The sequence below is a fragment of the Parus major genome, chromosome Z (genome assembly GCF_001522545.3).
Source record: "Parus major isolate Abel chromosome Z, Parus_major1.1, whole genome shotgun sequence".
NCBI classification, from domain to species: Eukaryota; Metazoa; Chordata; class Aves; order Passeriformes; family Paridae; genus Parus; species Parus major.
The window spans coordinates 8,459,944-8,486,981 of NC_031799.1; the positions used below are offsets into that span (position 1 = coordinate 8,459,944).

At 40.9% G+C, this 27,038-nt stretch overlaps 1 protein-coding gene across 4 annotated transcripts in view; it reads left to right on the top strand.

Moving 5' to 3' along the window:
• Positions 1-27,038, top strand: part of UNC13B (unc-13 homolog B) — a 207,168-nt gene that overhangs the window by 56,936 nt on the left and 123,194 nt on the right. For all 4 annotated transcript variants that reach the window (XM_015653377.3, XM_033520414.1, XM_015653378.3 and 1 more), the window contains exons 8-10: positions 6,473-6,695; positions 21,500-21,826; positions 23,723-23,813. In XM_015653377.3, coding sequence (XP_015508863.1) covers positions 6,473-6,695; positions 21,500-21,826; positions 23,723-23,813 — 641 coding nt within the window. The remainder of the gene's footprint in view (positions 1-6,472; positions 6,696-21,499; positions 21,827-23,722; positions 23,814-27,038) is intronic.

The following is a 27,038-nucleotide window of genomic DNA, read 5'->3' on the forward strand; positions in this document are numbered from 1 at the left end:
TAATGATCTTAGTTTTCAGAATGTCTTAAAAATAAGCTGGACATGAGGAGTAAGCTCCAAAATAAACTTAATGTTGTGTTTATAAAGAAAAAAATCCCTTACATTTTCAAGCTCACAATCTATAAGGCATTTTAAAATACTTGAAAAGCATGCTTGTGGTTTGTTTTTTCTAAGCTTTCTTTTTCCATTCCTATTTTTTTCTGCCATTTGTGTTACATGCAGGCAACTGGAGTTATTTCGGATGGGGAGAGCAGCTGAGTACGTAACAGTTTGATTTCTTGCAAGCTTTCTGATCGTATAGTGATGCAGCATGCTCCAGTACAAGGAAAAGTGGAAATATTCATGCATATAGAATATCTGTTCTGTTGTATTTTTTTTTTACTTTCACTTAGTCTTCATATTTGTGTGGATGAATGGCTGTTCATTTCTTCACTTTTTGGCTTTGTTTTGCTCATGTTTTAAATGAGTTGCTTGTGCCTTCTACTGGAATTTGAGGACATGATGGTGGAACTGGACTATTATTCTTTTCCTGTAAAGGTGATTGTAGTCTTTTGCTCGTGTGTGTCTTTTGTGTTGGTCGTCATACCTATATAAGCCCAAAGTGTTTGAAGTAATGGAAAACCACAAGGCAATCTGTGGTCATTGTCTGACTAAGATATGGTGGGAATATATTTCAAATACTTCAAATAGGAGTAGATCTGAAAGAAGAAATGAGTGTTGCACACCAGTGGGGTCGTAGGTATCGTGTTATGTTCAACCTCAGTGAGACAGTATTGTGGCAAAAGTGGCAGGGCTTTGATATCACTAGTGCTGACCTGTTTTGGACAGGAAAAACTCAGGTACTGCAACTGTCTCTGATCTGTAAAGCTGATGCCACACCTGGAGACTGGCATGGTAACTTCTGGTTTCGGCAAAATTTTTGGTTTTTTCCTAGAAAATGTGCCTGAAAGAAGCTTTCCTTTCTCAAAGTGCTACAGATGCCAACAAGCAAGGCTTCTGCTCCAGACACAATGTATGGCTTCTACAGTATGTGGAACATACGAGGGTTGATCCATCAGTCTTAAAACAAAGGTGTTTGTTCCATGTGTGCAAGACAAGAATGAGAATGTTGCTTAGGGGAGCATGCAAAGAAATATCACTGTGGCTGCATCTAGCAGGATGGAGATTCTGCCTCGTGCTTTTCCATTTTTGGCATAATGGAATTTGGAGAGGATGCTCTTACTGCTTCAGAGACTAATATCCAGCTAATGTTACTGTGCATTTCATTATGTGGACCTGTTCTGCATTTTAGAAGTCTTCCACTAGTGACTTCCCTGTTTCTTCTCCCACAACATTTTTTGCTCTCCTTGTTCTCCTGTCTTTGATCAAACCTAAGTTCGTTGTGCATTGGCAGTGTCGACCAACTCCCTTGTGTTGTTAGTGTTGGATGTCTCAATTGTTTATTCTTAGAGGTGTGGTAGGATAACTGAGAGGTAACTAATTGACTTTTTTACACTGCTGAAAGCAAGACTAAGTGTCCAAAACAGCTTTATTTTCCATTTTTGGGTATTTGGGAGGGAAATGAGGTGTTTAAGCATTAGTCAGTGAGAGGTCTAGGAGGGCTGTGTATGTTTATTTCTCCTGTTTATCTGGAGACTCAATGTGTGGTGATTTTGCTTTAAAGGTACTTGTGTTCATGAGGCTGCCTCCTTCCCTCTCTTTCCTTCTTCCTTGCTGTGCTGTCTTCTTTGAAACAATTGAGCATCCTTACAGTTAGGCTTGGGCCAGTGTTACTGGTGTTTCCAAGTGAACTCCACTAGCTTGACAACATGATGAAGAACACACTTCTAACTGTAATGCTTAAACAGCAGTTGAGAAGGAAACAGCAGAAACAGCTTGTTGGTAGCTGGAAGACTTTTTCCAGTGAGAGCTTCATGCAAGAGGAATGATCCGAAGTAGTCCAGACCCTTGTCAGTTGGGCAGAGGGTGCTCTAGGAAAGAGACATCTTGTACTGCTGACCTAGTTTCATTTTAGGAAAGGGAAAGACTTGAAGGAGTAGGGTGGATGTTCAAGGGAGTCTTTGCACTTCAGCCTGTCAGTTCTTTTCTTGGCTGTTGAGTGTTTCAGCAGCAGAGTACTTTCAAGTGAGAAAAACAGGATTATGAAAGCGCTTAAACTGAAGACTTAGTATTGCAAACTTGCTGTCTTTAAAAATATGCAAATTTCTAATGTATTTTTAAACTGTGAGGGCAATACAATGAACTAATGACCTACAAAGTTGTATTCAAATCATTTCTCAAAGCCTAGGCTGTTTTAGCATATAAAGATACAGAAAACATCCTTGTGTACTTTTGAGATTTTTTTCTTTCCTTCTTACTACAGTGGTCCTCTTTAAGCTAGTGTGCATTTTGGTTATAGGATTTTATAAGGTGTACTTGTCAGAAGTGACCAGTGATTCAGTACATGATGGTGCAGTGGGATTGGAGACTTAATGAAAGAAGCTGTTGGCAACTATGATGAAAAGAAGTTTAAATGGATAACGAGTGGGGAAGGTGAATTAATTGCAAGACCCTTGGTGTGGAGCTGGCAGAGATTTTTGCTGACCTCAAAGTTACTCCTTTGGATAGTACACTTTATTTTCTTCTATCATTATTAAAACAGACAAAAGCTATGAAAAGCTCAGTGCTTGTTTTGGAGAACTTATGGGGGTTTTGCTTTTGTCCAAGATTTTTTTCAAGTTTCTCGAGGATAACTAAGTTTGGGGGACTGGATGTCAACTCCCAGGGGGCTGATGACACACTGTGCTAGAGAAGTGGGAGGCAATTTCAACTGAATACAACCTTTTGAGAGGAGCTCCTGCTGTGCCTTGGGACCTTAAACCAGCAAAACCACCTCAAGTGCATTCTTCCAGCCACCTGTAATAATACTGCTGCTAGTTTTCCTTCCTGTCCTGAGGTTTGGTTTAAAGAAAGCTGCCAGAGGCTAAAGGGGACTAGTTGAGCTGGCATAGCAGGACTGTTAAAGTGGTTTTGAGGTCAAAATATTAAAAATTATGTGTGTTCTACCCTGCAGCAGTCATTATAACTTCTGGGGGTGGGAGTTAGGGGGAGGAATAGCAGTCACAGAAGGTATCTCCTTCCTTGATTTTCCCCGCTCTGTGAAATCCTACTGTCTGATGTGACTGCCCCAATGGGTTTTCTTCTTTTGCTGCCTATATGCATGAATATTCAATAATGAAACACGAACAGCATGCTTCTGCCCTGCCCTTTAGCCTTACCCACAGCTCTCTGGGCAGTGGGTCCAATGACAAAGAAACAGCTTTCATCCCTTGACAGCTCTTGGGTATATGTGAAATTTTTCAAACTGGGGTAAAAAATTACTGTCTTTTTATGTTTATTTTTATGTGTCTTGTTACCAGTTTAACTGATCTCCCGAGACTGAGGCTAAGCTCCAACTTTGCTTGTAGAAGACTTGTTTTATCACTGGTTTGAAGAAAACACTACTTGAATTTATTCCACGATGTGTATTGTGAGGCATATTTTGCTGAAACATGGGCTGTAATGCCTCCATTTGAAGGGGCGCTGCATTCTCAAAGCCACTTCTGCAAGTTCTTGTCAGTCTCTTAATTAAAATTTAAGTGTCAAATATGTTAATGAATGGGATCATCACTATATGTTGGCATTTCAGAAAATGCTTTCTTTCAAAGGAAATGTGTGCTGTAAGCCACATATGGGCCAAGTTTTGATCAGGCTGAGCAATGTCTTCATTTGAGAACACTTCTGTTTAAAATAAAGTGAGATTGCTCATAAGGTACTTGCAGTTCAGCATGACTAGGAGTTTTTTGAGTTGGCTCTTATTTATGAGTCAGTTGAGGATTTCTGTCTGGTATTAACATTTGCGGATGCTGTTAAGTTCATGGGGCATACATGAGAGAAAAAACATGTTCCTGCCTCACGGAGCCTTGCATCCATTAAACATGCCTCAGGGAGGCATTTTGTGTTGTGACCTCAAAAAGACTTCCTCCTGCTAAAAATTAGTGAGAACTCTGAGAAATTCTGGTGTCAGCTTTTATAAATGTATATTTTCTAAATGTTTGATTAACATTTACACTAATCAGCTATTTTTGGATGTTGCTTAGAGATACTGTGGTTTATGTGGGAAATCTTTGATAGTGCAGAAGTGAGATGTAATGACTGGTTAACAACTCCAGACAGTGCTTCTGCAACAGTCTTGATTAATTTTGGAGTTCTCTGGCCTGTCAGCTGGTCAGGATAGCTGATCCATAGAAGCAGTGTTCTGTTTTCTTATAAGCATAACTGTGTAAGTCTTTGCACTCTCATTATTAGTGAGTCACTGGATTCAGATTTTTTCACCCAGGTAATTGTACTACTGATTTGTAATTTTTGTTATACATTTGAGATTAGCTAAATTGTTTATCCCTGGAGCTGTTGGTCAAGTAATTTTTACTAGATCCTAAACCTGTATTTCAGTTAGGCTGCCCTAAGCCTGTACAAGTGATCTGATGATTATGGAGCCACAGCTAAAGAACTTTCCATCATACCAGACTTACTTAGGCTTTACCTTAAATGACAGTTACATCTGATGGGATGAAGAAATTAGTTGAGCAGCAAAGTGAGGCATTAAAAGACTCTTTGGATCAGTGTGTTTTCTGTCCCAGTAGAAGTAATTATTGTTCATTAGATGGCAGTGGCTCAAGTGTTGAGCAATAACACTGACATTGCTCAGCTGAGTAATAGCTTGTTCTTGTGAAGTCAGTGTGAACCTTGTGATTGACAAATAGATCAGACCTTGCTCCACAGGCTGGAAGTTTGGTGCTCCTCAGTGGGGTTTGGCATATGAAATAATTTTTGTGTAGTAAATTCTGAATATTTTTCCTAAGCATTGAACTGTGGTAAAATTGATGGACACTGTGCTTTTAATAAAGCTGAGTACTGCAGCATGTGATTGCTATTCATTTCTATTCAATTGACTAGAGACTGACAAGAACCTTGCAGCACTTAAACTACTAAAAAGCAGGAGGCTTAACTCCATTTTCGCTGTGGACAATTAAATTGAATTGGTTCCACTTAAGAGTGTAGAGCAAGGCTTTTTCAAGCAGCCCATATCTTGCAGCTGTTTACTGCTGCTGTTCTTTTCTTCCATACACTTTAGAACTCTAATCTTACTATGTTTTGAAGGAACTGAAAAGATCACCAAGAACAAATGGTACCTCAGATTAAAGGAATAGAAATTGAGCTAGAGGTATGGGAAGCACCTATGGAAGAAAAAAAGGGTTCCCTGATGCTTCATTCCATCTGCTTGGAATTTCAGCACTTAAATGCAGGGCTCTTGAAGGATCTGGCATGTAAAGAGCCCTTTCACTTTATTGTTCAGCCTCATGATGAATGAGTGTGTAGGACACACACCATTGGATAACCTTCCAGGGAGGATTTTAATTTGATTATCCTTTTTAGACAGACTTGGTGGCAGAGAGAATGAATAATGGCTGATCCTTATTTTCTTTTGTTTCAAGCATGTTATTGGTGCACTCCACTGCCTTATGGTGTGTGTATTTCACTCTAAGCTTGCAAAGATAATCTTGCATCCTGCACAGCCATACACAGCTATATATTTTTGATACCTTACCTCACTATAACTTGGTATTGTCCTTTCCTGCAGGGTTATCAAGCAGAAGTGTTTCTGCAAGGAAAGGGACTCACTGGAAAGGAGCTTTTTCCTTTATGAGGGTTATTATTGGTGCTAAGTAGTATGCTTAAGCTGATTGACCTGTATGTGTTAAATGTGCAATTTTCCCCTTTGTAGTGTAATTGTTTATAAGCAGAACTGCTCTCCCAGTTCTTCTGATTTTCCTACTGATACTCTCCATTAATTTCTCTTAAGTTAAACTAATACTTCAAAATAAAAAAGAAAATAAAAGAAAAAAGAAGATGCATAAAAAAATTCCAGAAGCAAAAAGTTCTGGTCAGGAGTGCTGAGAAGAAAGGACAGTATTACAGCTAAAAGGTTGAATAGTTCAGAAAGAGCTCCTTTCCACAAAGAAGTGGTTTTTGGGTTTGTGGGGTTTTTTTCTTTTCAATATCTAAAGGTTCATTTTGGCAGCAGCAAAGTACCTGAAATTTTGAGTGCTGATGATTTGTTGTTGTTGTTTGTTTTGGTTTGATTTGGTTGGTTTTTTTTGGGGGGGGGAGGTTCTTTCATTTTAAATAAAGATATCTTAATCTGCTTATTAGTAATGCATAAAGAAAAATAAATTCCTGTAACAGGAAGAGAGAAAGGAGGGTGTGGATCTGATCACTGCAGATTGAGAGAACTGCACACTTGAGAGAACTGGAGGTTATAGACAGCTCCCAGATGGAGATACAGCCACAGCAGAAATAGTTTTTTTGTCATTCTTCCAAAACTAAACAGGCTCCACTGTCCCAGCAACGCAACTTGAGAGAGCTGTGCCCTTAAACTGCTTTTGTCTCTTAGCCTTTGAAGATGCTGACAGTGCTGTGGATGACCGGGACAGTGACTACCGCAGTGAGACGAGCAACAGCATCCCCCCTCCGTACCACACCACCGTGCAGCCCAACGCCTCTGTGCACCAGTTCACGGGCCCGGCTCGCCTGCAGCAGCAGGGAGTCTTGCGGGATTCCTGTGCTGACTCCCTCCAGAATTATGATCTGGATTATCGAGAGCATGTGGCTGTCAGGTGAGTGCTGTTTTATGGGTAGCTCTTCTTTCCCTATTGTTTTTCTGCTGCAGGCCATGAAGGTACTGTGCTGGCAGGGGAGGGCAGATCAAGGGCTCTTAAAAGTCTTCTGATAGGAAGGTGCTATGTGTGTTGTTGACGCTGGGATTCTGCTGTGAACCAGGAAGAACTTGTGAGGGTATGTATTATGCCAGATCTGGCAGTTTAGGGAGTTACCTTTAAAAGATACTCTCAGCTTTAGGTCATTTACTCTTGATTGTACTTTCTCTGTACTCTCTGAATACTATAGTAGTGGGTAGTTGCTTGTTCTGGTACCATGGTGTAGGTGTGCCTCCCAAGCCAGTGAAACACTTTCTAGCAGAGTTATCCTACTGGGAGCTTCTTTCTTGGTGCAGATTTATTTTCTCTTCTGGACTAGCTCCAGTTCTATTAGATCTGCCAAAACAAAGTATTCATGAGGAAAGTCGGTAACAGATTAGTTGAGGTTTTTTTCCTTCTGTTCCTGTTATCATACAAGACTGTTGAATGGTGTGCTTTCTCTTTAGATTTACTTTCAGCTGTATGAAAGATGGTTTGTTTGCTCTGAAATTTTTTTTTACCATAAATCAGTAGTTTCACAAGTATTTTTAACTTGTAGAAGTATTGAGCATTGCAGCACTAACTTACCAGGATCAATGGTTGTGAGCTAGAGCTAGCTGTGCAAGATGAAAGCAAAATATTTTGGACAGTGCTAGTCAGCTTGGTAAGAGTTGTTCTGTGGGACAGGCTGAGCTGCTGCTTCTGCCTTTGGTGAGGAAGGAAGAGGGAACTACTTTAGCAGTATCACAGAGGTGCAGTTTTATTCGTATTATAACTGATTTGTTCTGCCTTACCTCCCTTGGTGCGAATATTCTTGTTTTCTGAAGCCTGAACCTAAATTCAGTTATTGTCTTGGGTGGCTGAGGCTAAGTTCTGCAATTCTTGATATGTGGATCATTAATGGGAAAGGGTGAAGTTTAATGGTAACATCTAATGTCGTTACTGTTACCGAGGTTTCAAAATTAGAAACAAATGTGCCAACAAAATGCATTTACTGCAGTGTGATGTGTCATTCCCAGTGCTCTATTCCTAGTTCATTAAATGTCTTATATATAAGCAAGTTATTCCCTTTCCCATGTGAGTCTGTGCTGCTAGCTTGCAGTGGTAAAACTGCTGAAGATGTAACTGAGAAGATGAGATGAGGCTTTTTCTTTTTGATCAAGCTGAGCTGAACAGTGATGTTGGATGCCCAGTCAGGGGAAGCCAATGGTGGTGGCATAGTTTTGGAGTTGTGTGATTTCTTGGAGTGGTGTTGACAATAAAGGTGGTTTTTCATGGCTCACTTTGCTTGGAGTCAGTCCATATGTGAATTTCTATCTGTATCTAAAAAATAAATGTATTAGACCTTCCAAGAGCCACTGCTGGTTTGAATTGTTAGAGAATAGAGAAGCTGGAATATATTTCTTTTTTTCCCTCTGATTTCCTTAAGGTGTTGTTGTAAAAGGATATGGACTGATACAATCTACTAAAAAGTTGTGAGCTTTGTAGTTTGCTTTGTCTAAAATTACTTTCAGTCCAGAAATGAAAATCCTCGATGGTGATCTGAGCACTCCTGTTCCCATGTGCATTTTCCACATGCCCAACAAGATTCTTTGCTCCATATTTAATCTTAAAATATGCAAATAAGCTTTCTAAAGAAGCTACGTGGGATTCTCTTACTTACCAGAAAGGTATTTCTAACAAGCTGGCTGAAAAGAAGCATGTGGGTAGATCTTAAATATTTTCAAAACAAAGTTGTAGCTGAGCATTGCAGGAACAAATTGTATTTGACTTTTGTTCCTAGCAGCTCTCAGTGCTATGTACCAGGCAGCCACATGATGAAATCAGTGTTCCTGGCAGACTGCAGCTGATGGTTGCTGTGAAAATGAGGGCTTGTAGGAGGCTTTCCTGGGCAGACCCAGAGAACCAGACAAGAACTTGCTAAAACCTGTCTGGAACTGGGCAAAAGGTGGTCAGTGGCAAAATGCCTCCGTTGAAATTGTCTGTTCTTACACCTGGGTTTTCTTCTTACAATATATGAATTTGGATGAAAAAGATCGGCTTCTCTTTATTAGCTGTTACATGTGATCATATTCATTTGGTAGAAGGAATGTATTTTCTTCCAACCTTTCCTAAGGATGACAAGCAATATTGTTATTTGTCCTTGGAGTGTGTTTTGCTGCCAGCAACCAGTTTGGCTTCAGAAGGACAGACATCTTTCCCTCAGTTCTGGTTTTTTTTTTGGTTTAGTCTTTGTTTAAGCACTAACTTTCCTTTGCAATGCTTGTTTTCCTAAACTGTCCTCCATACCTCCCCAATCTTGCTCAATATGATAGCATAGAATCCCCTGTGAGAGGCCACACTGACCTAGAATATCCACATCTGAGTCTCTAGATCTGTCAGATGAGTGGGTTACCCTCTCTGTACCTGTCTGCCTGTCTTCCTGCTGTTGCTGCTTTGAAGTGTTCCTCTGGTGCATTTCAGGTGATACTTGCTGTTTGCCTCAGCTGATTTTTAGATTTGTAGTAGGTGAGTGCTGGGCTGATGTCTTTTTCCTGTCTCATGTGTTGGGTTTCTCATCATTATTTCTAGTAAAAGGGCTGCTTTGTAAAAGAGCAGAGGAAACACATAGAGGGAAAGAAGCTCAATTAGAAAGAGAAGTCATTTTCTTTATGCCTAAATTAGTAAATTTTTTGGTTCAGTGTTTACAGATAATGGCTCTTGAGACATTGATGAAGCTCCATTGTCTTCAGCTGAGTTTTGGAAAGGCTTGATCCAGTAACTGTGGTGGCCCTGGGAAACTTTTAAAAGAAAATTATTTCAATTACTGACTTAAAATAGTGAGCAAGAAGTGTAGTAAGTGTTCTAAACTGTGTATAACAGGACTCGTTTAAAGTAATGAGCATCTTTCCAATTGGTATAAGGTAGCAATACTGTTGGAAATGCAGCACTAAAGCAGCAGTAGAAAAAGCAATGACCCATCTCTCTCTCAGGCATACCCCATCTGTATCCTATGCTGGTGTGCTCCATGCAGCTCTCTGGTGAAGAATCTTGGATTAGCAGTATCCATAAAATGCCCGTGTGACATCTGTCTTTTCCCTCCTCTGGCACTCTGGGGACAGGAGCACACATGCCCTCATACTCCTTAGTTCTCAGCAGTGGGTTTGATATGAGGCAAAGCTGCATCTTTCAGATGATAATTTTTATGTTTTTACATCCACTTTCTACCTGTTTGTTTGTACATAGATTGTCAGAAGCTGTCCTTATGAGGTTTAGATCAAGAAGTTTCCTTGCTATTACTCTTGAAGCTGCTGAACAATTGAGATAATCTTACTGACCAAGGGATAAGAATTAATCCCAAAATCCCAAAGGTCATTTCCTTGGATTCTAGGAAGCATCAGATTGTTTCACAGCTTAATCCATTTTTCCACAATGTAAAAGTATAAATTGCTGGATCTGTTCAGATGCATTATAAATGGGAAGTACAGATCTTGAAAAGCATCTGAGGCTTATGATGGGCTAATATCCAGTGCCAGTGTTTTGTTTTACTTTCTAGTCCAGTAACAGCTCTGAGAATCTTAATTTTGTGTTGGTCGAGGTACCTTGAGGCCGTTAGCTGCAGCAAGAGCTCTCCCAACAGAAAGGAACAGTGAAATAGCTGAAACTCCTCTTGTTGCTCATCCCCATGGTTTGCATTTTGTCCTCTGTCCCCACGTGGCTGGAGTCCAGAGACTCTTAAGTGTCCAGATGAAATCTCTGCTCTGTAGCCACCCTTGGGAGATACAGGGTCCCTGTGTGCTTTATGAATACTGCAAAAACAAAGTCTGCAGTCCAGAGTGATCGAAATGCAGGCACAGCATAGTGGAATGGTGCGCGTGGGCACTGCATCTCAAAGTAGTCCTGTTGCTGCAATAAATTACTTCTTCTCAAGCATGCCTAAAAAAGCAACAGCAGAGTACTGGTACAGCCAAGGCTGTGTGCCCTCACTTGATCACAAAAAGCTGTTCTCCCTCAAAAAGGCATTTCTAAATTTTGTGCAGACATAACCGATGTATCTCATAACCCGTGCTGCTTCTTTTGACTATTTGATTGAAGTGTAATGGTGGTAGATTGGCAGGTTTTCAATTTTATTATTTCTGAATGTTTCTGATTCTAATTTTAGTTTATTTAATGCATGTTTCTCCATTGCTATTTTTTCTGTCCTTCCTAGCTTTTTTTAAAACTGTTGTTTTTCCCTTCCTATTTTTTTTCTGCCTATTTTCCTTTCCCTCCCACTCCCTTTATTTCTCATCTTAGACAAGGATCTCTAGCTAGAAATGAAAGAGTCAGGATCGTTCCATTTGACACTGAAGATGGAGAAGAAGAACAGGAGAGCTACGAAGAGCTAGGAAAACTATTAATAGAGGATTTCTTAGAAAAAACTCATAAAACTAGGAGTTGGCATGAGAAAAACATGAAAAAGATGCAAACTCTCTCAAAAAGAGAAAATTTAAATCACTTTGAAAGGTCAAGGTGCTGCCAAAATGTGTGTCTGGAGTCAGGGTCTGTAGATGTCCCTAGATATCCTCAGGAATATGATACAATTGATAGAAGAAGGAAAAAGAAGCTGCGATACAATTTTGAAGAGAGAGAACGACTAAGCCTGCAATGTAACGGAGGTTTGCAGTTTCCTGGGGAGAAAACAGTTTATTTCAATGGTGTGGCAGTTAGTTCTGAACCCATTGATGATTTCCCAGTATATGACAGAGTTGGAAAATATACCTGTAACTCAGAAGGTAAAGGGTTGCCTGCTTATCCAGTCCTGCGTCCATACAAAAATGGGTTAATGGTAAAAAGTGGCAAGTTGCCCAACAAACAGGGGATGAACCATGAGGGCTCACTTCACCTGAGTAAGATTGAGGACATAAAACACATGAGGATGCTAGAGAACACTTTTGTGCCCGTTGATGTCCTTGAGGAATTTGACAGCAGTGCTTCTGATGAGTTCCAGTACTCTCCTGTTTCAGATGATGAAATGGGGGAACTGGCTACACTTTCAAAAAGATGGTATGATTCTGACATCAGCCATTTGAGAAACATAACTGCTAATTTCCCTGAAAATACAGGCTCACAGTTAAAAGCTAGCTCTGATAAAAAACATAAAACTAAAGAGAGCAAGCATAGTCATCCTGTTCAAGACTTAACACTGTCTCCTGTTGAAGAACCCAGTGAGGAGTACATAGACACAATGGATGAACTTCAATGTCTGGTAGAATCAGTCTCTGAATACTTGGCTGAAAAGGAGGAAGAAATCAGCAAATTTGGTACATTGCCAGAAACGAAAAAAAAAGTTGAGAATGTACCACTGAAGCAGGATAATGCTGATAATTCAGCAGAAGCTAAAAAGTCTGAGCAGACCAAACATCTTGCTGCAGAGGATAGTACCAAAGGCAAATCTGAATCTCTCCCAGACTTGTCAGGTGTGAAAAATACAGTGAATTCCCTGTTCAGCTCTTTCACGGAGAAAGTGGGTTCAAGCACAAAGCACCTCACAGCATCTGTTGAAAAACTTGTGTCTTCCACTCCAGAGAATACAGAAAACAAAAACTCATCAGAAGGTGGACTCTTGAATGTATTTACTAGTAAGGCGAAAAGCGAGAGTTCATCTGGAGGGGCAGCAGATAGTAAATCTGATACCAAGTTCTCCATTCAGTCTTTGCTGCCGTCCCAGGTGAGCGGTGATAAAAGAGCCCAGAGCACAAATTCCAACAAGGCAGAAACCACTGAGACAGACAGTAAGGCTTCTGTACCACATCCTCCCCAGCAAACACAAGGAAATTCGGCTGACAGCCAACAGAACCAGCATTCAGTTGTGAATTCAGTTCTAGGCATGTTTAATCCTTTAAAGATCTTCTCTGACAAGGAAGTGCCAAAACAAGAAGTCACAAAAGAGGAGCACACCAAGGACAGCCATGCTGTGAAAGTTGAGGAGGCAAAAAGGAGCGAAACACTGTCTGGACAGGTGTCTACCAGGACCGGCAGCACTGTTCCAGAGGCACAGAAAAATGAGGCAAGAAGCGAGGCAGAGGTAAACGCAAGTAGCACTTCTGTGTCTTCAATCTTTGGAAGGCTTACAAACTCAGTCAGTTCCTTCAGTCTGAAGGCCAATTTTGATGGCCTCTTGGCTCCAAAGCAGCCAGATGTGCCACAGAAGCAACCAGATTTGCATCCTATTACAAGTCAGCCAGGTGCCACTTTGGTAGAGGGTGCACCTAATGCCAGGGAGCAGCCTCCTGCAAATCACTCAGAGGATCAGCATCCTGCAGGCCATGGACTGGCAAACAAGCTAAACAGAGGTAATGTGGAGCCTAAGTCACAGCCTCAAGGTCAGGGTACAGCATCTGAAAGCTTTTTTAGCCCACTCAAGAAGTCTTTCAGTCAATTTTTGCTTCCTTCTGCTGAACAAGGGAAGAAAGAAAGTACATCTGAAAATTTTAAAGACCATAAGTCTGAGGAGGATATAAGACAAAATAGTTCATCAAAGGAAGAGCACTTATTTCCTTTCACTGGAAAGCTTCCTTTTATCAGTGGGCTGGGTTCTTCAGCAAAGCAGGAACAGAGGAATGAAAAGGGAGGCTTTATGTCATCGTTATTTAAATTTTCTTCTGCAGAGAATCTAGCACCTACACAGGACCAAAAAAGTCATCAAGGTTCTAGTGGCAGTTCTTTTCCTGAAGGCAGAAAGAGTAATTCAGGAAATGCTGTTTCAATAAAATCTAGCTCAGTTCCAAATTTATCAGACAATAAGGAGGAACTTTTACAGAGGAGAAACATGAATAAAGAAAACCTATCTACTGTCCAGGTAAACCGAGAAAAACACCAGGATAGTGCCTCTGCTACCCTTAAGGCCAAAGAAGAGCAACAGAAAGCTAAAAGTGCTCACGAAGAACCTAGAAATGTAAAGGGAGGACTGATGATAGAAGGAGTAAGTGCAGCAGACTTAAGCAAAGGCTCGGTTGAATCCACCTCTTCAGCCAAAGGGCCAGAGGCTCCAAGTGCAGATGATACTCAGAAGAAGCACACAGCTGGTTTTCTTTCTGGCTTTCTTCACATTTCTTCAAATGAAAACACAGCCAATAATCAAGACTCGACTGCTAAAAGCGAGGGTGACAGCCAGAAAAGCGCTTCTCCTGGATTATTTTCTGGCTTATTTAGGTTTGCCTCAAGTGAAAACTTGTCTGAATGTAAGCAAGAGAAGGCAAAACCAAATTCTCTGGGCTTCATGAAGCTTTTTGATAGAGGTGAGGATTCAAGCTCTGAGACAAAACCCAGTAACTCAGGAATAGCTTCTGACAGTCAAAGCAGCACTGGAGAAAAGCAGGAAGCTTCCAGCTTCTTAAAAAATCTGCTGCCAAAACCAAAGGAGAAGCAGGATAATGTGAAAACAGCGGAATCTTCCACTACCAACCACCCCTGCAGTCCAAGAGTAAATGAAATAACTGAGCCTCATGTTCCCCATGGTGGGCATCCTGAGGCCCTAAATCTCCAAGCCAAGGTACAGGACTTGTCTGGAAAGCCTGTAAATAGTAGGCATATTCCTCACCCGGGTGCAGAATCTAAAGTTCTTCCAACTCCTTTTAACGAAGGATCAAGTGAATCTCTCAATTTGACTAATAAAAGCTATAACCCTACAGAGCAGTACTCAGCTTATCAGGAAACAAGGAGCCATTCTAGCTTTGAATGGGAATATGAAGTGGGGGGAATGGCTGACACTCATGGAATAGCAGTACCAGTTTACTACGTGTTAAACCAGAACCCTGTTCTGCCCCCTCAGTTCTTGGAATGGCCTGAAAATGATGTGGTAGTGAATCTTTGTAAAAAGGATGGGAATGCAAATGTGATGGATTGGCAAACTAATGCCAATTTTGATGGACAGAGTCTAGATTTAAGTGCGATCTCATATGAATCATTCGATCAATTGATGTTTCAAGACATTTGTTTGGAAGAAAATGATGCATGGACTGCTGATTCTCTCAACGAAAGTTACAGTAACTTTCCACCCTTTGAAAGAGATGGCAGTTACTCATTTGAAGAGTTGCCCATGGATTTGAGCTACTCTTCTGGCTGTGATGGAACGATGTGGACACTAATTGACCAAGAGACTTTAAGTATGGATGAAGGCTTAATGTACTCATCCTACAGCCAGGAGTATCAGGAGTGGATAATGATGCTTGAGCAGGGTGTGTGGTGGCCATCAGAAGATGGTGATTGTGGATACTACATGTACAGTGACAACCAGTATGTGTATTCCCTGCTCACTGATCCCACTGGACAGTATGTCTACGTGTGTGCTCCTGAAACTTACTCCTACATGGACTGCTGGGATTATAATATCCAGATGGATACCATTCCAAGAGCTATGCTGGAAGACAGCACAATTGCTGTTTGTGGTTTCAAAGTCCCTCTTGGCAGTGAAGATGAGCTGTTTTGGTTTGCTGAAGAAGAGTGTCTAGATGACTATACAACAAATAAACCCCTGGATTTGTCAGTAGCTTTGCAGAGGAGTGACCAGCTAATGAACATGAATTTGGAAACTTTTTCACAAATGTTTGAGGAGTCTATTTATTATCAGAGAGAGCAGCCATTGGACTTTTCAGGTTATAAACTTCAAAAACTCAAAGTAGATTTCAGACCCGAGAAGGAAACTGTGAATCATTCAGAGGAGCCTCCATTAACCCTTGATCTCAGAACACATTCCAGGGCAGCTTTCAATAAATCTCTGAGTAAGGAAGTCCACACCAAGGAATTCGATAAGGCTGTCCCAGTGACAACTTCTGGGAGTGGGTCATCAGGATTCTTTGGGTTCCAGCTGTTTCAGTCTACTACTAAAGCTGAAGAAACTGCAGCATCTACTGAAGGAGTAACAGAAGCAAAAAAGACTGAGGAAGATAAGAAAACTCCAGTGAACAAAGTTAGCTCCTTATTTTCTGCTTTGGGTGGATTAATTGGAAAGTCTACAAGCCCTGGCTCTGAGACATCAGAAGGTTCTGCCTTGAAGAGAGCAGACACACGGTCAGTATCATCAGAAAATAAGACTGATGTTTTGTCACTTACGCCAAATAAAAAATTGGATGAAGAACAAGCAGGTCAGAAGTTTCATGTTACATCAGAACCAAAAAGAAATACTTCATCAGAACTTAATTTGGAGGCTACTAGAAATGAAAAGCCAGAATTACACCAGACTGAAAACATCCATGTTAAAAAGCCAGGACTAACAAGATCTCCTTCTATACTGAGTCAGACTCCTACAGATGGGAGGCCCGTACGAGAAGAGAGACCTATTAAAGCAATACCAGCTTCCAGGCGTCTTGAAAGGCATGCAACCATTAATGAACCAAGTCAACCACAGCCAACTCAGAGCCAATCAGCCACTGAGCCTGAGGAGACATTATTTAAAAGCGCTCTGAAATTGTTCAGTCTTGGAGAAGATTCTCCTGCAACCTCAACTGCCAACAAACCCCAGTCTTCTGGATTTTTTGATTTCTTTAAAACACAAGTAAGTAAAGTGCCACAGCCATCACCAGAACTGGAGAAGAGGCAAAGTAATAAACCAGAAGAGGTGAAACAGCCAGAACAGAAGGAAAACTCTGGCATCTCATCTTTATTTGGATCCCTCGGAGATCTCTTCAAAGTGGAGTCTGTGTCTTCTCAACCAACCTCAAGTGCTACAACTCTGCCAAAACCCAACAGCAGAACTGTGGCTGAGCCAAGGCAGAAATCTGAGAAGTCTGGGGGTCTTCAGAGTGCCAGTATGCCATGTCTGTCCTCCACCCCCAAGGAAGGGGTGAAAACAGAAGGCATGGACAAGCAGGTCTCTCCTAGCCCCAGGGTGCAAGAGAAACAACAAAGCAAAAAAGCTGTAGAGGAGTCTCCTGAGAGTAAAAAAGTGCCTCCTGGAAATGTTTCACAGAAGCCAGTGAGCGTAGGTCCCAGAGGAAGCCAGTTGGGACAGCCAGCTGTGCAGCAAAGCAGCACACCCACAGTCACACCAAAGCAACAGGGAGGTCATGCAGGAGGCACAGCTAATCGGGCAAAACCAAAGCCAGACCAGACGCCCAAAGAGTCGGGTTTCAGTTTGCCATTCAGCTTATCTGATATTACTGCTCCGAAATCTCAGCCAGCCAGTAAGAGCCTATTCTCCTTCTTCACTGGATCAGATGAACCAAAGCCTTCAGCACCCGCTGCTGCTCCTGCTAGTGGGAAGCAACAAGAAACAGAGGGGCTGTTTCATCTGCCTTCCTTCTTCTCCAGTGGTCCAGCTCCTGACAAGAGTGTACCTCAAAGAAGTACTAGTTTTAGCTTCTTCAGTTTGACATCCTTTTTGGATGAAAAGCCACAAACTGCTCCAGGACAGGAAAAAACACCTAAACCAGCAAACTCTAAGCCACCAACTGCTCCTAGACAGGAGAGTAATACAAAGCCAGCTAAAACAGTGAATGCTAAACCACATATGGAGCAAAGTGTCTCCACCAGCTCTAATGTGAAAACCAGCAGTTCTACCAGGCAACGAGATGCAGACATTAAAAAAGAAGTTGATATTATTGCAGCAGTGACTGGAAAACAAATGTCTAATGACCTTATGATCCCAGAAAATAAATCAGAAAAGCTGTCAGTGGAAAATGTAGAAAGTATTGCTGTGGTAGCAGAAGAGAATGGTTTAGAAAAGCTTCCACAAAGCAATGGAGAGAGTGACTTAGGAAAACTTCCACAGGCCAGTGAAGAGGGTGGCTCAGAAAAGCTCCCACCAGCCAGTGAAGAGAGTTGCTTGGAAAAGCTTCCACAGACCAGTGATACTGCAGTAACCAATTTGTCTGCTCCTGGTCCTTGCCTTCAGACTCCCACTGTGCTGGAGGGTTCTCAGGACCAGCAGAGTATTTCCCCAAGGGCAGAAGAAGATGCTTTGGGTAATAGGGAGAAAATGGACAGGGTTGCATTTCCTATTGATGAAGGGCCTTATTCTTCCAAAGAGCAAACTTCTGAGAAGGTTGATCATAGCACGGCCTCAGGTGATAAGATGGATTCCCAGGGTATAAATGACTTAAATATTATGAGTGATATGAAAAATGAAGTGGCCTCTGAAGGACTACGTGTACAGAATGAGTTGCCAGAACAAAAGGTACCTGTACAAACTGACAGATTACAAAGGGCACAACAGCCACATGTTCCTCCTAAAATGCCAGAGACACCTAATTTGCAAAGCAAACCAAAGGAACCTGAGAGTGATAAATCGGTTCTGGATTCCTCAGTTGAAATGTTTTCAAGTTTCATGACAAAAATGAAACCACCTAAAACATTTTCTGGTTTCTTTTCTCAACCTCAAGGTACTGCCCCTCCACCTGCACAGAAGAGAAGCTCCTCTTTCTTTGGTTTCTCATCCCTTCCAAGTGGCCCAGCACCAGCTTTTACAAATGACATATTCGGCATCTTCAAAGGTCCAAAAGAATCTCCAAAAGAGATGCCTCCAAAATCTGCCCCAAAACCTCAGAGCACTGGTGTGAAAGATGTCACTGGGTCTGTTCCAGCAAAAGATTCTAGGGAGCCAGAAAATACAGCTGCAGCCAGAGAGCCTAAAGGAGATGTCTCTACCTCAGTGAAGAAGGATGTAGTACCTGTTTCAATAGAAGAGAACTCCACAAAAGAGTCTGCTATGAGAACAGAAACTGAGGAGAAAAAGAGCTTGGAAACCTCTAAAGAGGAACCTTTGAGTGCCACTCCAGAAACAGTCTCTGGTGAGAATGAAGCCCCTGAGGTGCTGCAGCAGGAGAGTGAAGCACAGCCCTCTGAGGTGGTAGATACTCAGCCATGCCAGCCTGATCTCAGTGGTGTAGTTGATACAGTGCAGGCTGAGGCCACTGACCAGTCTGGCATAGGTACTTTCCAAAGAGATGTGGGGCCTTCAGGTGTAGAAGAGGAATCTGCTCCTGCAGACAGAGCAGCCACTGACATCTTTCACACTGGCTCTGCTGATGAGCTTGCACTGGAAATAGAAGCCCAAGCTAACAGGGCAGACACAAACCTTTCCCAGTTAGATAAGAGTGCTACTCCAGAATCAGAGCCTGCTGTTACAGGAGATCAGGCCAGTGCTGATACTGATCAGCAGGACTTGATCAGTAGTAATGATAGCAAACCCACAGCTCCAGCTGATGAGCCCAGTGTTCATCTGCCTGAGCTGAATGAAGAGAAGACAAGTGAGGTAGAAAAGCAAACTGTGGAACAGGAAAAACATCTAACAACTGGTGAGGTGCCTGCAGAAGGGATTGCTTCCAAGTCTGACTTGAAGAAACAGGGTAAAGCTAATAATGTTGCTCCAGATACAAACAGTAGTAAACCGGTCTTTGAAATACCGAACATACCCAGTTTGCCAAAATTCGGCTTTATGTCATCTTCTGATAGTGGAAAACCTTTTGGGTCATTCTTCTCTCAACAGCCATCTTCTGTTAATAAAGCAGGAACAGATGAGGGTCTCGTGTCCAGTTTTAAGAAACTCTCTATGTCTCTGTTTGAAGGAGGTGGTGAGGAAAAGGTGAGTAAGCCAGAGAATGTCCAGGGAGCAGTATTTGGGAAAAAACTAGATTTCTCATTTCCCTGGCAAAAAGACATCAAGGAGACCTCTGCCAAAAAGGAACCACATGTACCACCACAGGCTTTGTCAAAACCAGATGACAAGGTGTTAGGAACAGTCAGTTCAGAAGAAAACTCAAAATCTGCAGTCTCGGATCAAGTGACTGACACAAATATAGAAGTGAAGTTGTCTTCAAAGCAGCCTGATGCTGAAGACAATGAGCGTTCTGAAGAGCCATCTGGTGCAAGCACTGTTGATGATACATCCAGCAAAGAGCTGGGAGAGAAGCTTGAGAAAGAGTCAGAAGATCAGCAGAATGTGATTTCAGGTGAACTTCAAAAAGAAGATCAGGCAGAGGAGAGTGTGACAGACAAGTCTGAGCAGATAGAAACTGGGCTTGATTCTGCTCCTGAGGAAGCAGTACTGCATCCTGACACACCGGCTGCGGATCTGCATAGTGTGGAACAACTGAAAGAGAAAAGGCTAGTTACAAATGAGGCATAATAAATGGGATTTGACCATTTATAATGCATTGCTGCAGCAGTAGAGAGTGGCCTTGGTGTCTGATGTTTGTGGCTCAGTCCCAGTCCCCTGCCTGTTGTCAGTGTTTGTGATGGTGGCTGTCACAGACAATGTGGCAAACTGCAGTCACTACTTACATACAAGCCTTTAGACCATTTCTCACCTTTTTCTATTTCTTTTCTGTAAGTGTTACTGAATTTCCCATGTTCATATAATGTGTCCCACTGAATGAGATGTTTTTAGTGATAATTTCATTAGCCTTTCAGAAGTTACAGTCTTTGTGTGTTAATTCTGCTGCACACAATTCGCTTTGATTTCTTTTTTAGTGATGGTAATACTGTATTTGCTAAGAAAAAAGTAACAGGTAGAATGTATTGGTAGGGAGGAACATTTTGTCCTCAAAATGCAAGGTAGAGGTTTGAAATTTTAGAGAGCAATTTAACTTGCTGATGATTCATTATAAACCTACTTCGCTTCACTTCACAATATTGAATATATGAAAACACTTTCAGAACTATCAGTGAAGGTATTCTAATGCTTGGTCTTCCTAAAATCAGTGCAAAATTTATTTCATGCAGTTATGAAAGTCCCTAGAGGAAGGTACTGGTATTTCATGAATGTAGTTAGTCCCGTGCATGTGCTAAGTTATAATTGCTCTTAAAAATCAAAACAGAGACCTGGTAAACTTATATTTAAGTATATATATAATTCTGTGTAATATAATTGAAACTTGTACCTCTGACCATACGGTTGCTACTCTGCACTCAGAGAACTTCCTGGCTCCAAATTCTTCTAGGACTGCAAGAGAAAAATACAAGTGTTGCTTAATTCTTGGTCATAGTTTTCCTGACTGCATGAGAAATTTCCAGCTGCTTTATTTTCTTGGAGGATTCTAGGAATTCAGTCCTGAAAGTGGTGTCTTGAATCACAGAGGTCACACCCCTGTGATGCTTTTTATATAAAATAAATTACTGAGAAAGCTCCTCTGGAGTGAGACATGTGGCTTTCATTTGGAAAATTGCTTCACTTTTGTAAAATATGTAAGTTGAAGGTCGTGACAACACATATTTTATCACATAAATCATCACTTGTAACATATAAAAGTAAAAGTAATATATGAAAGTAAAGTTAACTTTATTTTTTAACAATAGTCATCTTAAATGGATGTGATAAAGACCCCAGGTGCAGTAAAACTGCAGAAGACAGAAACACTTTCACTCTGAATTGCTGTGTTTCCATTCTTATTCCTGTCTGATTATTAGAATATCTTCACTGCAGTTTTTAGCTGATGTAAGGTGAAGCAGTAGTTGGTGCAAGACCAATGTATAGAGATCTATGAGTGTATGTGTATATATAGATATATATTTATATATACAAAAAAAGCATATATGATCTGTATGCTGGTAGACTGGGTAAGAAGTATTTCTATTACCTACCAAACTTTGGAAGTTCACAAGTCTATATTTACATAATAAACATAAGAATATAATAGTTAAGTATGGCTTCACAGCATGCCTTTTCAATAATATTTAGTGTCCTTCCATCAGTTTTTCAGATGTGCAGGTTGTTTTGTGTTTTTCCAAGCCACTGTTTTTTTCTGATGGACTGTCTTATTCTCTCATAGTCCTGCTGGCAGTAGTAGATACGGCTCCTCTTGCAATGTCAGCCAGGAAAGCTCTCACCTTAGTGAGCTGGAACATTCCCATGAAAGTGCCCATGGCTCTGAGCAGGAAGATGATCACCAGGAAAGGCAGTCAAGTCACTCTTATCACAGTTTGAGCAGCTATCAGAAGGACGGTCAGGCGTGGCTCAAGGAGCAAGAGGAGCCTTATGGCAAAGGAGAGGAGGAGAAGGTCTGCAAAACTGAGGAAAAGCCTGCAGACCATTCTGCAGCTAAGTTACCTCTGGAACTTGAGAAGCCCAAGGATGTTGATGCAGGAGTCCAGATGAGGTAGGTGAAACTATTACCTATTTATTTTTAACAAGTTTAAAAGAGGATTCTTTTATTTTCTCTTTCCCAGGGCAAATGATGTACCTTGTTCTTCCAGCCTTTTCTTACAATGGAGTTGATGTTGCTGATCTGTGAAACATCTGTTGTAGAGGACAAGTTACTTATGGGACATGGGCTGAGTTGAAGCTGTGTTTGTCTTGTGTGTAAAGAGGAACACTTGCTTAAACTGTGGTTTTTTTGTGTGTGTGTGTGTAAAGAGGGACACCACCTTGGAGCTCATTTCCTAGATTTTCTTTTTCTGGTTTGATGAACATACTCAGGCCCCAAAATATCTGCTTCTGTTGCTCATGTGGGATCAAGTTTGTGCTTGAGCTACAAGATTACGTGTTTTCACGGTCAGAACTTCACTAGTTTCATTCTTGTGTAGTAGACTACTGCCATTAGAGTTAGTGTTTATGTAGTTGTAGGTTGTAGAGAATTACAGCATGAATAGACATGTTGCTCTGACTCACTGTGACAGCTTTTCTTGTCCTTTTACTTTGGCTTTCCAAGCTGTCAACAGCATTGAAAACAGGCTTAAAAAGTATTTCATCTGAGTTTGGGGGAGTGGAGTACTGGGTTTTGCACAGGTTTTACAGAAATTTCAAATTTCACTCCTTAAATTTGGGAGTGACATTTTTCCTTGAAGTAATCACGTCCTTGCAGCCCCTGGATATGGTTTTACTTTCATAAGTATGAGGGAGTTTTTTAAATCTGGTTCAGTTTGATCCATGGGAAGATGTCTGCCTGTCTGTACCTTTTGGAGGGTACAGCTGGTGCCACTGTGCTTGGATGATAGAATTAACTACAGGAGTTCATGTGTAGGCAAGCCTTACACTAAAGATGAAAGGAGGAAAACAAGACGAGAAAAGTGTTGAACTGTTTTTAAACTCTGATTCACTTTCCTCTTTTCCTTACAGAGCAGCAGGAGTCTTGTCCCAGAATGGCTGGCCTATATTTGTTCACAGGAAAGGTTATTCACATAGTCTATTTCAGGCTAATTTAGGCATCTAACTTGGATGCTCCTGCCTCACTGGCTCCCTTTCTCTCCACCCTCTGGCAGTGCTCTCCTGTCTCCATGGAGTAGGCATGGAACTGAGCTCTGAGTGTTGATCCCTAGAGCTGACCTGAGCTAGACCTGTAGCATGGATGTGTGTTGGTCTCATCTATGGGGTTGTTTTATACAGTCAGCAGAGTGGGGTGGGTGCTTTGCAGGCAGGAAATGGTGTTTGTTTTTGTGATTTACACCTCAGCAACATACAAAAGCACGAAGGCAAAAATCCCAAGGTACCACTAGGTATGGGATTGCAAGATGTACTGTGGGGCACTGAGGTGGAGCGTTCCTGACAAATCTGCATGTCCTCCTGAAAAGCTGTAGGAAGGAGTGAAGTGACAGATGTTCAATGCACAGGGGAGTCTCATGGCTGAGCCTTGTTGCCAGTGTTTCCACTAAGGAGGGGCTATAAATTTGTAGCGGGAGGAGTAGGAAGGAGCAGTGGCCAGAAGGGAACTGCAACAGGCATGGTGATATAAAATATTCTTTCCACCTCTTTGTGTCTGTAATTACAATACCATTGTGTTCCTTTGGCTTGATCTGGTGTCATAGACTGCTTTCCTGATGTCCGCACAAACATCATCTTCCTCCTGGGCTTGGACGGTCTACAGGTCATATCTCTCAGCTCATCAGTTTCCAAGGTGGCTCCTGAGTTTAAGGAAACCTCTTCTTTAGCCTTACAGAACACATGAACAGATGTGCCTGTTGGTTCCTTCAGAGTTGAAGCTGTAATTGCAGTATGTGCTTGAGTCTTTGATGGTAAATGTCATTCATGTAGTGATTTCCTGTTTCTTGCTTTCAAGCTACCAGGGTGACATCGAGCCACCACTGTTTCCTCCAGCAAGAGCCCACTGGATTAGAGCCATTAGCAAAGTCCGACTGCAGCTTCAACAGGTAGGATGGAGTATTGCTTTGCTCCTTTTCTGACCTGCTGTGGCTCAAGCTTTCACTTCATCTTCATTGTAAGACACCTCTTCCGGTTTTGATGTTTTACAGACAAAAGTTTTTTCAAATTTATTGTGTAGGACTGCAGCATGTTGTGATGGTTTTAGAGCTCTCTAATTCTACCAGACATTTTTAACATCATTGTGTGGAAATAGAGATGAGTATCAGAAAAGATGCAGAAGCTGAAAAATGAGGTCTGAATTTGTAAATAATAATAATAATAATAATAACAATAATAATAATGGTCTAGGACTTAAATGGTTTGAAATGAAGACTTTTCCTCAAGGCAACTCGAGGATAGCTTGTTAATTTAGTAGGAGTTATCTGTATTATTTGTCGTGTGAAAATGTTCCTTGGGAAACTTTGCATCAAATATTTTTATATATACTTATTGAAAGTGGGTGTATAGTAAGTCTTGGTATTTCCATCTCATGAAAGTAAGATTTAAAAATATATAGTCTTGATTTGGGAAGTCAAAAGGAAAAGGTTGTGACATTTTCTATAACAGTATAAACACTCTTGTTTTAGAAAACAGCGTTTAAGAACGAAAAAGTTGGATTAAAAAAAAAATTCTTATGGTTTTACCCATCTGTATGCCCACAGAAAGATAACATATGGTGTTCATGTTCCCCAGATTTTGCCTGCTACTCCAAGTGCAAATTAATATATTTCACTTAGAATTACTGCTTTCTTCTACAGATTACTTGTTTTGTTTTTGTAAGAGATTTTACAGTATCACAATCAGGAGTTTCTCTTATGGATTTTTTACAAATTTTCCAGAGCTGATTGTTGTTGTTTTGCATCTGGGGAGGAAAAATAGTTTTTTTCTGTTATCTGGATTGTAAATGCTTTTTCATCTAACAATGGCTTTGCTTCTGAGCAGAGAGGATTTAGATCAAAACTCTAAGTATGGCATGGAAAATGAAGAACACTAGTATTTAAGAAGAAATGAGCTTCTGCTATGATTTTGTAGAGTTTGCAAACAGAACAGTTTAATTCTGTGCCTTATGGAAAGCAAGTGCACAGACAGAGATTGAACAAAAACTGTCCATGGATCTCTCTCTTTCTGAGTGGGTAGAAGGTCCATGAGGTGGTTCAGCATTGTTTTGTGATTCTGCTGAATTGAAAGGATGACATGCTTTGAGATGATTGCTATTGAAACAGTAGTTTAATTTTTATAGCAAAATGTCATTATGTACTTTGCCTTGACCACTGCTGACAACTAGTGATCAAAAATTCCCTTAAACCAAAAAAGGTAGGAATTGGAGCTTTCCAGGAGTCTGCTCTGGGGCTTAGCTGTCTTTTGTGTCCAAAGATGTTTTCCTTTCCTCTGCTCTAGGTCTCTCTTGTTCCATATAAAAACATGTCTCATGATCAGAACAAGGAATACTGGAAGTAAAGGGCTACTACAAAAAGAGGACAAAGCCCCACTTGTTCTTCTTGTATTAATGATCCTTTTCTTTTTTGTGTTTTCTTGCCAGGATTTTTAGGCACTCTTCCATCAGCCTGGCTTTTTTTTTTTTAATTCTATCTCTTACTAATTTCTTTGTTTTCCCTGAAGTGCAGTGTCCAAAGCTGAATGTAGAAATTCAGCTGAGAGCCTGCTCATATGTACCATATAGCAACCAATTCTCCTGCCTGTGGTCTTGACATCCCAAGATATACTGGCTATCCTGCTGTGATAGTGCTTTTTTTATCACAGGCCATCACTGATGCATAGTTAGCCTTTTACTCTTTCCAGAGCAGATATTCCATCTGAGAAAGGGTTTTGTCTGTTGTTGCATAGTCTATCTTTGTGTTGGATTACAGCTGAATATGGCTTTGCACTTGTTACTGTAGAGTTTGGTATTTTTTTAATTTTGTAAGCACTTTGTTGTCTGTCTCTTCCTTATCTTTTACATGAACAAATCATTCAAGTTGTCTGTGACAAAACTCTGTGGTACCAAAGCTGATGTCCTGTGTGCTACCAGAGTTGCCTGAGGGATCTTGCTTGATCTTTGAATTTGGCAACCATGATTATAATTTTTTTACCAGTATGTTTGCATCCATTTTAATAGCTTCATCCAGATCATAGGGTATAAAACTTCTATTATTCTCTATACCCCTTGGAATAATTTAGCTTGTCATAGAAAGAAATTAAATGCATTTGACACAGCTCTACTCTTGATGAAACCATACTCACAGTTATTTCTCTCCTTTTCATGTTCTAGAAGATTTGCAAATAATTTGATTATTTGTTCCAGTCTTCAGTCCTCGGGAACTGGTGTGTGTGTGTGTGTGTTTGTGTGTGTGTGTGTGTGCATGTGTGTGTGAAGTTAGTGCTTTTATAATTATCCAAGGCTTTCTCTTACTATTTTTTAAGCTAAATACTTGTTTTGCCTTTCTCAAATCTTCAAGTGCATTGCCTATTTCTCAAGTTCCTAGTGATTATCAGTGCTGCAACCTGTAACCTATAACCTGAGGATAAATATTTATCAGAGCCATCTGACTTAACAGACAGATAAGGTGATTATTTCTTTCATATTTTTTTTTCTTTACTGTAGCCTCTTTTTTATAACTTTCTAAACCTTTTTCCTTTAGTAACTCCTCAATAATACAGTATTAATTCTTCAGCTGCCTGACTGCACTTGTCGCTTTCACTGAAGACCTGAAGCAATTAAGGCATCAAATTTCCAGCCTTCTTAATCACGTGACAATACCTCTGTCTTCCTATGAATGGCATCCATCTTTTATTTGTCATATTGTGTGTTCATTGCTAGATATTTAATTCTGTGCTTTAGATTCTTTTCCTGTGCAATCATTTTTGTCTTTAAAAACTTCCTCAGGAAGAGAGTTCAAGCCCTCCTAGAGGGCAGAAGGTTTCTTGAATAGGGGAGGTTCTGATTTTTGTCTGGTAATGTTGTTTCATTAGCTGTTAACAGTTTCCTGAGCTCTCTGGTCCTTTAAGCTTCTCTCTCTTGAGCTCTGCACACTGCACTGACTTCCTGAATTTTTATTAGTTTGTATTCTTGAATCGCATAGTGTTTTCTAGCTTGTCTAGTTCATTTCCTTCTACGGTATCAGGACGACTCTCGCAGTTTCCTCAGATGCATTTGCATTCTCATTTCTCTCTGCACTTATGCTCAAATCTAGAAGAGCATCTTTGCTAGTTGCTTTCCGTGCAAGTTGAGTCAT